At 56.3% G+C, this 14,111-nt stretch overlaps 2 protein-coding genes across 2 annotated transcripts; both read right to left on the bottom strand.

Annotated features, from left to right (window-relative positions):
- Window positions 1–6,330: 6,330 nt before the first annotated feature.
- On the bottom strand, window positions 6,331–10,214 carry LOC309580995 (extracellular fatty acid-binding protein-like). Its single transcript, XM_082295354.1, has 7 exons — window positions 10,091–10,214; window positions 9,530–9,669; window positions 8,976–9,046; window positions 8,299–8,409; window positions 7,656–7,757; window positions 7,393–7,418; window positions 6,331–6,785 (listed from the first exon to the last, which is right to left on the bottom strand). The coding sequence occupies exons 1-6, from the start codon at window positions 10,184–10,186 to the stop codon at window positions 7,393–7,395; spliced, it is 546 nt and encodes a 181-aa protein (XP_082151480.1). The 5' UTR covers window positions 10,187–10,214; the 3' UTR covers window positions 6,331–6,785.
- A 1,222-nt stretch (window positions 10,215–11,436) lies between these two features.
- LOC309580997 (lipocalin-15-like) lies at window positions 11,437–13,931 on the bottom strand (the record flags this gene model as incomplete). Its single annotated transcript, XM_082295356.1, has 7 exons — window positions 11,437–11,546; window positions 11,680–11,701; window positions 11,814–11,915; window positions 12,389–12,502; window positions 12,797–12,861; window positions 13,071–13,210; window positions 13,836–13,931. The coding sequence occupies 7 exons, from the start codon at window positions 13,929–13,931 to the stop codon at window positions 11,543–11,545; spliced, it is 543 nt and encodes a 180-aa protein (XP_082151482.1). The 3' UTR covers window positions 11,437–11,542.
- Window positions 13,932–14,111: the final 180 nt, after the last annotated feature.

Below are 14,111 nucleotides of genomic sequence, written 5' to 3'. Positions count from 1 at the left end.
TCAGCAAGCCCTACTGGTCCATATTGTGGTGTGGTCTCATCTGTCAGTGTCTTGAGTTGATGAAGGCTAAGCACAGACACAGCTGGGACTCACAGTACTCAGCCCTTCCCTGTCCCAAGGACTCTCCCTCCTCCCTCTCTGCCCATAAGCTCCACAGGTGCGTTTCCAGCCCAGTACTAAAGCAGCTACACTCGGCAGGAGTGGCCATGAACTCTCAGGTTTCCCTGGCAGTAGGAGAGCAAAGGGGCAGCAGGTTGCTCTGGCTCACCCCTGCCCTGGGAGATGTGGGTAAAAAGGGATGGGAAATTCCCATTTTATTTCCAAAGGAGCTGCTGATTTTGTAGGTGTCCTAAAACGTGGGTTCCTCACCTGGCCCTGCCTTGTCCATGTCCTCTGGGAGGATGTAGTGCAGCCTCACCTGAGTGGGATAAAGCATATTGGGTTCCCACCAGGAAATCTTGGCTCCATCAATCACACATTAGTTTCCATAATTTTTCCTCAGTAGGATTCTTACCGAGTTTTGCTTGTAAAGTAATCCCAACCCAGCACTGGGCTGAGGTCCGGGGAGGACACATTTCACTGTATCTGTGGCTGGATCTCCCTGCACACACTGAATAAAACATCCATTCCCACCCCTTTATTTACAGCCACCAGGTACCACCATCTTGGCTGCACGTGCTGAGAGTCCCTGAACCCTTCCTGAAGGCACATCGTGAACCAGATCCACCCTCTCTCCCACCTGCACTCCTGCCTCATCGCCCTTTCACATGTGGAAGCAGCTTCCTGCTCCCAGGATTAACTTTGGCTCCAGAAACTATAAAGATCAGTCCACTGACAATGGTTTTCCTACTTATACATATTTTATTGCATTAAGGGAAAGACATCCGGCTCTGCAGTGTCTGCAAGTCAAGCCCAGATAAGATTATCCAGCACTTACCAGGAGTGCAAACAGCTGAGCATTACTGTTGTGCTTTGCAGTGTTTCACCTCGGAAAGGGCTCTGCTTGGAAATAAAAGCTCTTTCCAGGGACAAAGCCCTCATGCAGATAAATGATTAAAGGAAAAAGGCTTACCAAGGGCATTGGCACGCCCAGGCAATGTGTGACAGCCAGCACAGTTTATCCATCTGGGCAGTATTTATTTCTTATGGAAAGAGTTCCCAGAATTATTTATTGGGAGAACTCCTGTGGCCAAACAATTAGCAGTGTTAAAGAATCCCCTCCTAGTCTATCCCAGAGGATGTCACATGCCACCCTTCTGCCACCCCTCTAAGAGGATGAGGAGCTGTGCTGTGCTCCACACTGGTACCCAGCTTTAGGGATGGGATGAGACCCACCTCACCCATCCAGGGCTGTACCTGCAGAGCCGGGTGCTCTGGAACTGGCACTGTGAGTCTGAGCCAGCAGTCAGGGGCTTTCAGCCACAGAGGGAGAAGATGCTGTGAATTAGGGACCCAGCCCCCTGGCCCCCCAGGCAGTAAGAGGTTTGAGTGTTGGATGTGCTGGTGAGGGGGAGTGAGAAGCTGCCAGCTGTGCCCCCACCAGCACTGCCTGAGGCTCTTCCCCTGTGCTGGGTCACTGAGAGACCTGTCCCTGCTGCCGGGAGGGTGGGGGTCAGTGTCTCTCAGGTCACTCAGCTGCACTCTCAGTGACATCTCTAACGTCTGAGGACATGGCAGGGCTGTACTCTGGACATGCACAGGGCTCTCCTGATGGTCCCAGGCACTGTTAAACAAGAGCACGTGCAGTAGTAGGAGAAGATCAGGGAACAGACGTAGTAGCTCCTCTCCTCTTTCCAGGTTTCCTGGCCTGCAAGTGGAGATTGGTCTAAAGATCCCACCTGAACAGCTGCTGCCCTTCATGGGAACAAATTGTATTTACACCTTTAGTGAAGATACAGAAAGGTGTCCTGCTTGCCCTCTCCATCACAGATTGTGGCAGCAGATGTCAAAAAAATAAATAATCTTTAAATGTTACAGACAAAGTGCCTGCTGGATAATACTGCACTGGGGATGTCAGCTTCATGTTCACACTGAGAAAACAACGTAAGGCAGGTACCTCTGAGAGTCTGGAGGACCAGAAAAACATCCAAAGGTAATTGTGGTTCCATCAGGCTTGAGAGTGGCAAGGGACAGCAGAGACACTGGCCTGCAGGAAAGAGTCTGGGTCTAATGAGAAACTGGAACCTAGGGATAAATGAAGACAAGATACAGAAGATTTTGAGTGTGAAACTAAAACTGCTGAGTTTGCAGGAGGAGCAGGCCAGGGACCTGTAAAGAGCAAGCCTGTAAAGACCTACTGGTACTGACAGAGTTGTCATCAGGTCGTTCCAGAGAGAAGGGTGGGAACATCTGCCAGGAGCGAAGAGAAGGTGGGTGCCAGGCTGAGAGGCTTGAGCACCCTCAAACAACATTGCAAGGGCCCTCAAAGAGGAGGGGCAAAGGTGCTTTTGGAGGGGTGGAGGTGCTATAATCACCTGTCTGCAATAGTCATTCTAGTTATCCTTGCATATGAGGACAACACAACCAACATAAAGTGAGCTGATGGGGTGGTTTTTTTGTATCTGTTCCTTTTGGTTGTTTTTAGAAGAGCTATTTGGGAAAATAACTTCAGCTTCAGTAGGCATGAGTCAATGCCATTTGGTGTAAATGGGAAGATCAATAGGGGCAGATTGGTGGCTGTTGCTGAGAACAAGCACAAATCAGGAGAAGTGAGGCGAGCTGGTTCCTGCAGCTGGGCAGGTTTGGGAAGTTGAGCATGCAAATAGAAAAGAGAAAGAAAAGGCACAAAAAATCCCTATTAAGCACAAGGGAGAGGCTGGTGAAACAGAGCTTCTCCCCTAGCAAACAAGCAACACACAGACACCCAAGGAGGGACTCTGGAAAGAGTGGAATGTCTCCAAGGAAAGAAAAGAGCCTTTGCTGGAAGATGAAAGAGTGCAGGGAGACTGTGAGAACTGCTTGCAGAGTTACATGGGATAACTATTCGCCCTTCAGCCAGGTAGTTGGGGACAGACAGTCCTCCTGTGTCCTCAGTACAGTGCCCTGGAGGTCAGACATCTCCTGCTCCCAATGTTCCAGGAGGACAATTTATGGCCAGTGACAACATGAGGGCACTGGGACAGCAGCACCAGGGAGGGAAGAGAGTCTTCAGAGATTTGCTGAGGGAGAGAAATGTGGCTGCACCTGGATTCAGGAAGAACAAACATTGTGTCTCCAGCAGTGAGGGTGCAAAGTGTTTTTGTGGTGATGGAGAAGAGGAATCCAACCCCAGATATTTGCAAGGCTTCAGGGAAGAGAAAGAAAGCTTGGTGGGCACAAGAGCTCTGCAACTACAGAGCAGTCTGCCTCCCTGCAGGATCCTTGACTGGAGAGCCAGTGGTCTGTCAGCACAGGGGAATCTTGAGCCACCTGTATGGCACAGGATGCCAAACTGGCCATGGGGACAGAGGGTTCCAGTCTGTGTGGGAAAATATTGATGCTGTGTTATGTTAGTGAGACCTTTCTGTGTGCTGCACAGGGAGCCCACTTGAGGAGGAAGCTGAGCTGGGCTGTCAGGATGCCTGAAGAGGGAGAGAGTCCATTGGAGAAGACACAGTGCAACATGGTCAGCCTGGAGCAGCAAATCCCAGCTGGGAGATGGCTGCAGCACCAGGGAGGAGAGCCCTTGGCTCGAGCATGCTGCTGTGGGCCACCCTGGAGGGGCAAGCCTGCAAGAGCTAGCAGCTGAAACCCAGTGCCAAAAATTACTTGGACCCAGGATTCAGCTCCTTGGATTTAATGCACCAGGGTTTGGACAGGGTTTGGGACACCAGCGTGGTTTCGATATACTCCTGGGTGTATATTGAAAGGGGAAAGGCTCTTCTGGGCTCACAACCACCAGACCCCAGCCCACCAGATCACATGGCCAGTGGCACTTGGGGAACTCTGGGCTCTCACACGGTGCCTTCCCAGGAGATTTGGGGCCCAAAGTTCTCACTTCATGGGGCAAAGCAGGAGGTATTTGGGTTCCTAAATCCATTTGTCATCACTGAAAACTTTTCCCTCTGTGTTCACAGAGCCTTTGAGTGGATTTAATGAACCAGAGATGGAAAACTAATTGGCTGGCCCACTGGGAAGGTACCACACAGACAGACCCAGCACAAGACCTGTGGGGAGGGCACCCAGCCCCAGCTCCCTCCCTGTACCCTGCGACCTCTCCATAACCAAGGGCATACCAAAGAGCTGTCATCCCCAGGACAGCACCACAGTCTGGGCTACCAGAAAATCGGGTTGGGCTCTCTGGCACCAGATGCCTTACTCAGAGGGTGCAGAGGGATGAGGCACAGCAGACCGTGTGTCCCCCCCAACAAAACTCCCATGAGCCAGGGTAGGAGAAAATGTCAGAAGTGCTGTGTGAGTGGGATGCAAGTGGCATCTTCATTTCATTTTCCGATAACTGTAGGGCTTTGCAATTACATCTGCTGATCTGATAGTCATTAGGGAATGATCAGCCAGTCATTGGCAGTGGCTGTTTGCCTTTCTGCTAATTAAATTGCATTTGATTTGCAATCAAATCTAATGAGTCAAGTGAGCTTGAGGTAGGCTCAAGTGAAGCACAGGCCAGCTCCACAGCCTTGCTGTGCATGGAGAGCCACATCCCAGGAACACCACCAGGAACCACCCTGAGGCACAGGGGAGTGAGGGACACGTGTGCAGGTGAGCAGTGCCAGCTTTGTGGCAGGGGCAGGGCTCCTGCTGTGCTGCCAGCAGGTGACCTTCGAGGCTTTGAGACATGCACCAGTGCATCAGATTGGCATGGCCAAGCTTTGGTAGTGGGGGAGATATTGGGGTGGCTTCTGTGAGAAGTCACTAGAAGCTTCCTCCATGTCCAGCAGAGCCAATCCCTGGTGGCTCCAAAGATGGACATGCCACTGGCCAAGGCTAGGCCAATTAGGAGTGGTGGTAATGCCTTTGAGGTTACATATTTAAGAAAAAAGAAAAAAAAAAAAAGGTTCTTGTCCAGTGGCAATTGTGGCCAGATAAGAGCAGGGTGAGAACATGTGAGAGGAAAGCTCTGCAGACACCAAGGTAGTGGAGAAGGGAGAGAAGGAGCTGCTCCAAGTGCCAGAGCTGAGATTCCCCTGAGCCTGTGGTGAAGACCATGGTGAAGCACCTGTACCCCTGCAGCCCAAGGAGGGCACAGGAGTGCAGAGATCCACCTGCAAGCCCTGGAGGAGCCTGTGCTGGAGCAGGGGAATGACTTCTGTCCCTGAGCAGCATCCCATTCCTGTCTCCCTGCACCACTGCGGGCAAGAAGGTAGAGCTGGTAAGGAGGGAGGGATGGGGGGGAAAGTGTTTTTTAAGGTCTTATTTTACTTTGCATTTTCCTGCTCTGATTTTTGTCAGCAATAAATTCAATTAATATCCCTAATTAGAGCCTGATTTGCCTGTGAAGGTATTTGGTGAGTGATGTTTCCCAGTCCTTAGCTCATTGTTATATTTTCTCTCCCTTGTCCAACTGCAGAGGGGAGAGATAGACAGGCTTTGGTGGGTGCCTGGGGTCCAGCCAGGATCACCCCACTACAGCCAGACATCCTGTGCTGGCATGGAGTGCTCCTCTGGCAGGTGGTCCTCTGGCTGCTGGGCCAGGAGAGAGACAGCAAGTGCAGCCCTGACTGCGGGCTGTGGAAGAGGGGCAGGGAACAGAACAGGGCAGAGACCCCAGCACGGGGCTGCTGCTTCTCTCGTGCACCTCTCCTCATGCCAGGAGTGTCTGGCAGCTGCAGTGGTTTGGGACACTGGTGTGATTTCAGTACACTCCTGGGTGTGCATGGAGAGAGGAAAGGCTGTTCTGGACTCACACCCACCAGATCCTGTGGTCTCATTCCGCACCATCCAAGGCAGATGGACAGGCCTGGTCCTGATGCCTGCATATCGTTTGAGTGACTCCTGCTGTGGTGATCACACCGCCAGCTGGTGGCTGGTGCTGCACCCGTCTCGTGCAAAGGCACATCCAGGAGCCTCTAACACACGACTGCTGCAGGCAGGCTGGTTGGGCACCCATGCACTCGGGTCTTTTTGGGATGGCCAAGAGCCCACATGTCATAAGCAGCAAGTGGGACCTGGCTCAGAGGCTGAAATTAAAGTGTCATCCTTGTGCCAGCCGGTGCTACTCTTACAACCTGAGATGATCCCATACACTCACATTTTATTTTTAAAAAGAGAAAAAATGAAAAGTCAAGAGGATTAACCATCGCATATGGCACAGCGATTGTCTGGAAAGACCAGCTTAGCTTCCCTCTGAGCGCTTAAGCTGATATTAGCAAATACAAACCCTAAACAACATTGGGAAGCCTCAATGGAACCCAGTGCGATTGCATCAATTTAAGAATCTGATTAGAAAGAACATAAATATTCTTTAACTTGCTGAAGGCAACAATGTAAGACAAACAACGAAGACACCAGAATTTGGCTCCTTGCTCCTCTGCTCTGAGAAATGACATCAGGAGGGAAAATCTTGTGGCTCTGAAACTGCCCTCACTTGGGCAAGCTCAGCCAGGATCACTCCTGGCTGTTCACCATCCACAGCCCCCAGGACGACGACAGGAGGGACCACACCCCCCAGCAACCCCCGGTTCTCCCCAGACAGCTACACCAAGATCTGGGCAGGGATTCTGTTTATTTGGCAACAAGCAGGGACTGTGTCAGAGCTTGGAAGAGGGATGGTGGAGCAGCAGCCTGCGCGTGGGTCAGAGCATGGGTCTTGCATTGCTTGGCAGGAGCATCCACAAGCCAATCCACACTTCCTGGAAAACAGGCGGGAGAGGTGGGGGCTGAGTGAGGCAAGGAGACCAGTGGGAGTTTCCATTAGGATCAGTGCATTCTTCTCCAGTTCACCCCAGATTTGTAGGGTGAGGCACCTATAGCAAGGGATTTCTAGTAACCCCTACAGCTGTTGTGTGCAACCACGTGGTGGGAAAGCACAGGCCAGGGAGGGCCAACAGCAAACACGTTTTGCATGGTGAGACACCAACCCCCTCTGGCCAGGCCTGCCAGTCCACAAGCCCAGGGGCCCTCTGGCAGGAGCCAGTGTCCTGGCCCTCACTGCTCAGCTGTGCAGCTGTTTCTCTGGTGGTTTCAGCTCACGTGCCCGTGTTCAGTGCCAGGCACAGAGACCCTGGGGGTCTCTGAGTACTGCTCCTTGGGAGTCCCTGGGTACTGCTACCTGGGGGTCCCCACTGCAGAGCAGCATCCAAAGGAATGGTCCGACCTATGTGCAAGCTCCAGCACAAGTTCAAACAGCTTAAACGCAGAGGAATCCAAAGAGCTCTTGGTGGCCCTTGCTGGGGCACCAAGAGGGACAATTTTCAGGAGAGGACATTGCAAACACCATGTCGCACTGCGGCAACTCACCTACAGCTCACCAAGTCTGCATTCCTCTGTGGAAGTAAAGAGAAAGCCTGAGTCTGGCACTGTGGTCTGAACAGTCCCATTTAACACCCAAAATAGACTACTCAGAAGAAACTTGTGGGTTTCTCCTTGCTCAGTGTGCCCAGCCAGAGCACCTCCGGCTGCCAGCACTCCCTCCTGCCAGCTCAGACCACAAAGTGGTGGCACTGATGGGCTGAGCTGGTCCCTGCCTGTGTGTCCCTGTACTGGCCCTGGGCAGTGCTCACCTTGCCTGGGTAAGATCCAGATCATCTGGTCAGTGAAGCCATTCAGCTTGGCAAGTGTCTTGAACTGTGATTTGATTTTGGGTGTCACCCACTGGGTTCTGCCTAAAGACAAAGACATGAGTTAGCTCAAGGCTATGCCTGACCCTGCATCTCCTGGCAAGCTGGTGAGTGTGTCCAGCCGAGGGAGGGATGGATGGCAGTCCCTGGGAGAAGGCTGCAGGCACTGGCAGAGGTCCTGGAGAGCAGTGGTGGCCAGGCACATAAGACACCCTACCCAGGGAACAAGATGAGCCAGGGGTTCTGACACCAGCACAGTGACTTCTCTCTTGGTTCCGGTCCCCACTGATTCTGTTCCCCCTTTGCAGCAGGACCCCCCCCCCTCCACCCCATTTCACCAAGCAACTTACCCAAGGGTGTGGACTTGCAGCACAGTGCAGGAGCCTGATCCCCAGCCTCCCCTGCCACCCCAAATCACTGCCCCTTCCCTGCCACACAGGGGATACACGGTAGCCCCTGCCTCACTCCTGCCCCTCACCCAGGGCAGGAGTGAAGAGGGAGACCTCCTGTCCCCTGGCTCCTGGCCTTGCAGGGCCCTCAGAAGCACCTGACCCCTCTGAGCAGTTCTCCACTGCTGGCTACGCACTGTAAAGTCTCAGCATGTGCAAGGTCTCCCCGTTCTTCTGTTTGGTGGCAAGGACAATCATGTAGGACCTGTTGTTGGTATCCACCAGCTGCACCGTCTTATTGCCTCTGTCTGCAAAAGGAGGTGCAGAAAAATCAATTACCTCCTCCTGGAAACCCCCACGCTGCAAAGGGGCTGTAAAGCCCACCAAGTTCATCTTTCCTCGGAGTCTCCCCATCCTGGTCTTCTCTCTTGCTAAGGCTCCTCTGAAAGCCTGGGGGAGCCCACAGACCACAGCAGAGCAGAGGGACGGGAAGGTGAGGGCAGAAAGGGCTGTGGATGGTCAGTGCAAGCTGTTGGATGGTGTCAGACTGATCTTTGGGCTGGGAATGGTGGAAAACCACTCCAGCTCCATCCTCTGGGAACATCCACCCACAGCCTCTGTGCAGAATGAACCTGCTTTTCCCCAGGGTTTAAGCTTGGTCTGAATGTGTTTATCCCAGAGGGAGGGACTGGGGGGTTCTGCCATGCTGCTGGGCCACCAGCCCGGGGGTGCAGCTGGCACCTGGACACAGAGGGATGTCCCTCCCAGGACACAGGAGGGGCAGGCCATGCCCCCAGGAACAGCCAGCTGCTTCAGACAGGGATGATGGAACATGCCTCCACCCTGCCCCAAGAGCTAAGGCACCCCCACTCACCAGTGCTGTAGTATTCACCCGGGCTGCCTGTTGGCTTGTAGATCGACTCGAATTTCATACATCTCTCAGGGCTGCAAAACAGTGAAGGATACTCCAGCTGAGGTGAAGTGACCCCCTTTCCCCTCTCCTGTTCCAGGGTCACTATCCCAGACGTGGGACTTGCTGTTCAGAGATGGGATGGTGTGACCAGGGCAGGAGGGGACAGACACCACTCTTGGAATAATGGGTACCTGGGCTGGCAGGGGACAGTGCTGGTGTCTGAGGATTATCCATGCCCTCACTCATGCTCTGAGCTTCTGGGATGAGGCTGGTTCTGCTGGGAAAGTTGTAATCATAGGGTTCCATCCCACCCTCTGTGGTGGCACTGGTCCTGGCTGGTGCTGCCCTGAGCCTGCCCTAGAGAGCGGGTGCCCACAGCTGTCCCAAGCCCCTGGTGGTCCTGTCTCAACCCCTACCCAGGTCTTTGGTGAGTGGACTCAGGTGGAGAACCACTAGTGAAGGTCCAGGGAGGAGGTTGGTAGTGAAGCCCGTGGAGAAAAGCTTGTGGGACTTACGTGGGAATTGCAAAGGAGACCTTCAGGTCACCATCCCCCAAGACCTCAATGTTGGCCATTGCCATCTTCAGCTGGTCCTTTTTTTCAATGTAGGTCTTGGAGTCAGAGGCCATAGCAGTGATGTACCATGTCCCTGCAACCTGGCAGTGAGAGCAGGCTGTGAGTTCAGAGGAGCAGTCAAGAGTATCCCCTCCTCAGGGACCAAGCCAGGACATCCTCAGTCCATGGAACACCCACATCCCGTCCAGGCAACAAAATTCCCTCAGGGACGCCTATGCAGGAGCTGGGTGACTGTCCTCACCTGGGTGTGACAGCAAAGCAATGGTAGCTGTAGAGACCCCAGCAGTACCAAAACACCTCTACCCCGAGAGTCCTCCCCACACTGCTGGTGACCAGAGATCACACCCTTCCCTTCCCTTCCCTTCCCTTCCCTTCCCTTCCCTTCCCTTCCCTTCCCTTCCCTTCCCTTCCCTTCCCTTCCCTTCCCTTCCCTTCCCTTCCCTTCCCTTCCCTTCCCTTCCCTTCCCTTCCCTTCCCTTCCCTTCCCTTCCCTTCCCTCACCTTTCCCACGTCCAGCTCCGCAGCTCCCAGGTCCGTAGCCTGCACATGCAGCAAGCAGAGCAGGGCCAGCCCCAGGCTCAGCTCCAAGGTCCTCATCTCGCCTCAGCTGCTTCGGCCTCAGCAGTGGAACGGGGAGTGCTGCCGGGGCTGTGGGATTTATAGCTCCGTGCTGCCCGCCCCGCCCCGCGCTGGCGCCGTGCTCAGCCCCACGGGAGCTCCTGGGGTTGGCTTCGGGGTAGGAGTCAGCCCAGGGTGAGCAAACGCCTGGGGCACGGGGGGGGCCGGTGCCTCCCAGCCCCAAAACGGAGTTACAGGAACTGTTGCGCCACTGCTGAAATTGGGGATTTCCCCGGTTCTCTGAGTTACTTGTGAAAGAACAGCCGAACCGTTGTTTTCCAACAGGCTGCCGGAGGGCTGCCAGGAGCAGCGGGCAGTTCTTCCCGGCAGAGGCCCCGGGGCAGCCCACCAAAGCCCTCGGTGACCCGCTCTTCTGGCCAGGCTGAAGCCGGCCCCGGGATCCTGCTGGGATCGTGCTGCAATTCAGCCTCTCGCCGGCACAGCCTGGCCCGCGGTGCCTGCGCCGGGCCGCTCAGGGCCTGCCGGGCCGCTCAGGGCCTGCCGAGCACGGTGCGCCCTGAGCAGGGCGGGCACGGGAACGGGTTCGTGTCCCTGTGCGAGTGAGTCCCTCCTTCCCGGAGCGGGATGTCCCCTGTGGCCTGGCTCTGCCAGGCTCCTGGGGTCACAGCCCCACACCTGCCTGGGCACCGAGGGACTCCGGAACAGGGAGGCAGGGGGGGCTCAGAGGCTGCCGTCGCTCTGCAGGAGGTGGAGGGGGATGAAAACTGCCCTTGGGGCTCGTGGCAGCATGGCCTTACTTTGGTCAGATGGGGGACCAAGGGGCATGGGGGCATGGGGGTCCATAGGCAGCCCTGGTGCCACCCCACTCCCAGCTGGGTGGCCCGGGAGAGCACTGAGCAGGGGATGGCGTTTCCTGGGGGTGTCCCCGCAGGCAGCACTGCGCAGCCTGACTGCTTAACCCTGTCTGCCCAGAGCTACGGACCACCCAGACCCTGTTCACCCTGGCTCCATTCTTCCCTGCCCTGGCAGCTGCTCCCCTGCACCTTCCCCATCCTCTGCTCCCCATCCTCCCCATGCTGGACACAGCAAACATCACATCAAGGGAGCCCCCTAACACCCGTGGGAGGCTGACAGAAGAGTCAGCTCCAGGACTGCTGGGCTCAGGGTGCCTGGGGGCCCTGGCAGCACCCTTCTCCCTCCAAGAAAGCACTGAGCTCTGGAGCAGCTTCTGCATCTATTTATTTAGGAGGTTGAGGGTGATCCTGGTGCGGAGCAGGGGGGTCTGGCAGAGCTTGGACAGGGAGGATGGGAAGGAGCACCACGGAGTTGGGAGCAGAGCCCATCGTCCACTAGGTCTGGAGTACACACGGCCCTTCAGCTGCAGAGGCAGGACAGGCAGATGATGTGACATGGAGCCCCGAGGCAGGTGGGGGATCCCCCAGGGGCTGCAAATCCCTGCTCAGCCCAGGCCATGCTGGAAGGGAGTCACAGCTTCCCCTGGCCATGCTCACCTGATGTCCCTGGTGCATTGATCTGCTGGAAAGCAGAGAGGGGTGAGTGTGCAGTTGGCAGCACCCTGAGCCCCCACACAGAGTCCCCATGCAGAGGGGCCGCAGCTGCCACCCTGTGCCCTCGGGCCACTCACCTGACTTGGGCAGGATGGCCAGCATGTCCTCAGTCAGACCCATGGTGGGGATGAGCTCCATGAACTTCTGCAGGAGCTGGGGGCTCACATCCTGCTCCCTTGCTGCAGCCACACACCCGAAGTGGGGGCTGGTGAGTGCAAGGAATCCTGGCAGCCAGCCCCACACTGGGGGTCCAGCTACTGCGGGGCAGCATCTGGACACCAGGGAAGGGCTAAGGTGAAGCCATGAACATGCAGGGTGGACACCAGGCAACCCACAGCTGCCCTGGGCTGGCAGCAAAGGGGCACGAGCCCTTTTGGATGAGTGACGCATTCACTTGGGGTGGTATGGGGTGGCTGGCAGGGTTGGGCTTCTGCAGCTGGGCTGGCACACTGCAGGGGGCTCTGGTTCAATCCACAAACAGCTAGAGATATCTTTAGTGCAAGGTTTCATTCACCCCAAAATTAATTCCCTAGGTGATGGACATGGGGTGCTGCTGTTGGTGGCCCTGGATAGTGGTGGGGAGCCCAGCCCCCGTCCGCCACCAGTGCCCCCATCCCTTCCCGTGAGCCAGGTCCCCGCTCCCAACATGCACTGAGGAGCTGCAGCGCCGTGCTGGGCTCTGTCTCACTGTGCTGGGCCTCGTGCAGGACAGCGTAGTGGCTGTAGTCTGTGTCCATCACACGCAGATCCCTCTTCTCTTGTGCTCCTAAAGGACCCCAGAGGTGACCAGCTGGGCAACGTGGTACAGTCTGAGCCCTCCTGGGCCCTGCTGAGGCCCACGGCTCAGTGCCTGAGCCTCAGATTTGCCTGAGGAGGGTATGAGGAGGGAACCCCTGCACGATGTGGAGGAGCCAGGTGCCCACCCGCCCACGACCTCTCACTGAGCCGTGGAGGCAGAGGGACCAAGCCCACCGCCCACTCCTCCTGAGGCATGGGGGCTGGGGATGTCCACCCTCTGTTTCAGGGTACCCATGGCTCCAAAGCCCCTGCGCACACATACCCACGTAGTGCCCCGCCTGCCCGCTCTGCTGGAAGAGCAGCTCAAACTTGTGGCATTTGTCCAGCCTGGAAAAGGAACATGTAAAAGAAAAATGTTTCTGGATGCCACATGGGAGGGCAGTGGGGTGGTGGGCACAGGGGGGAGCCCAGCCTGCCCAGGGGGATGCACCGAGGCAGGACTGGGCAGCCCGGGACAGTGGGTCTGGGGCAGTTGCTGTGGTGGGGAGGGGAGTCCCCGGCCCACGGGGAACTCAGCGAGCAGGACAGACACTTACAAGGGCCAGACCAACTTCATGGCCAGGTCCCCTTCTGGCATGAAGCTGATGATGGCCATGGATGACTTCATCCCATCCTTCATCTTCAGGAAGATGGAGCAGTTGGAAGCGATGGCTGTGACATGCCACATCCCTGCAAACTGCACCAGGACATCACCAGTGGAATTCGGAAAAGCTGTGGGGACCTGCAACCTACCACCAGCTAGCAGGACCTGGCAGCCCAGAAATTTGCCAACCTGCAGTGGACCTGCTGCTGTCTGTGGGGACCTGTCACCCTCTTCAGGGACCTTCCACCATCTGTGGGGACCTGTCACCCTCTTCAGGGACCTTCCACCATCTGTGGGGATCTGCCATGGAGAACCTGACAGCCCAGTGTAGAAACCTGCCAGCCTGTAGTGGCAGACCTGCCACCCTCTGTGGGGAGCAGCCAGGCAAACATGAGGACCTGCCACCTTCCTGCATGCAGAACACCCTGTCCTGCCCCATGCCAGGTGTACGGGTGCAGCACCTAGCCCATGTTCCCTGGGGAAGTGCCACACGCCCTTGGGGACATCATGGCCCCGCGTGCTGGTGTCCCTGCAGTGGGCTGGCGCTGGACACAGCAGCCAGGACTAGCCTGGTTTTGCACAGGCACTCCTGGAAGCTGCCCTGGTGTTGGCTCAGGGATGGAGCTGGCAGGTGCCTGGGGGTGCCGCACCGGCCCCCTGCCCCAGCCAGCCCCTCCAGCCCAGGCAGGATGTGCCAGGCAGCATCCTGTGCAGTTACCTTCCCGGTGTCCAAGTCCGGCTGCACGGGGACCTGGGCCCCTGCCCGCAGCAGGCAGAGCAGGGCCAGCGCCAGACTGGGCAGTGGCGCTGCCATCCTCTCCCCGGAGTGGATGTGGGCAGGACAGGCTGCACCCACCTTTATAGTCCCCACTGCTGGCACCATTCCTGCCCACGCCAGCTTTATGCAACAGGTTACACAAGAACAGGGATAACCTGTGCCTGGCTTAGGTGACAGCGCTGGCCCTGTCCCCCCCAGCTGCCCAGTCCCAGATGA

This window comes from Coloeus monedula, assembly GCF_965178545.1.
Source record: "Coloeus monedula genome assembly, chromosome: 21".
NCBI classification, from domain to species: Eukaryota; Metazoa; Chordata; class Aves; order Passeriformes; family Corvidae; genus Coloeus; species Coloeus monedula.
This window is presented reverse-complemented; position numbering and strand designations above follow the sequence as displayed.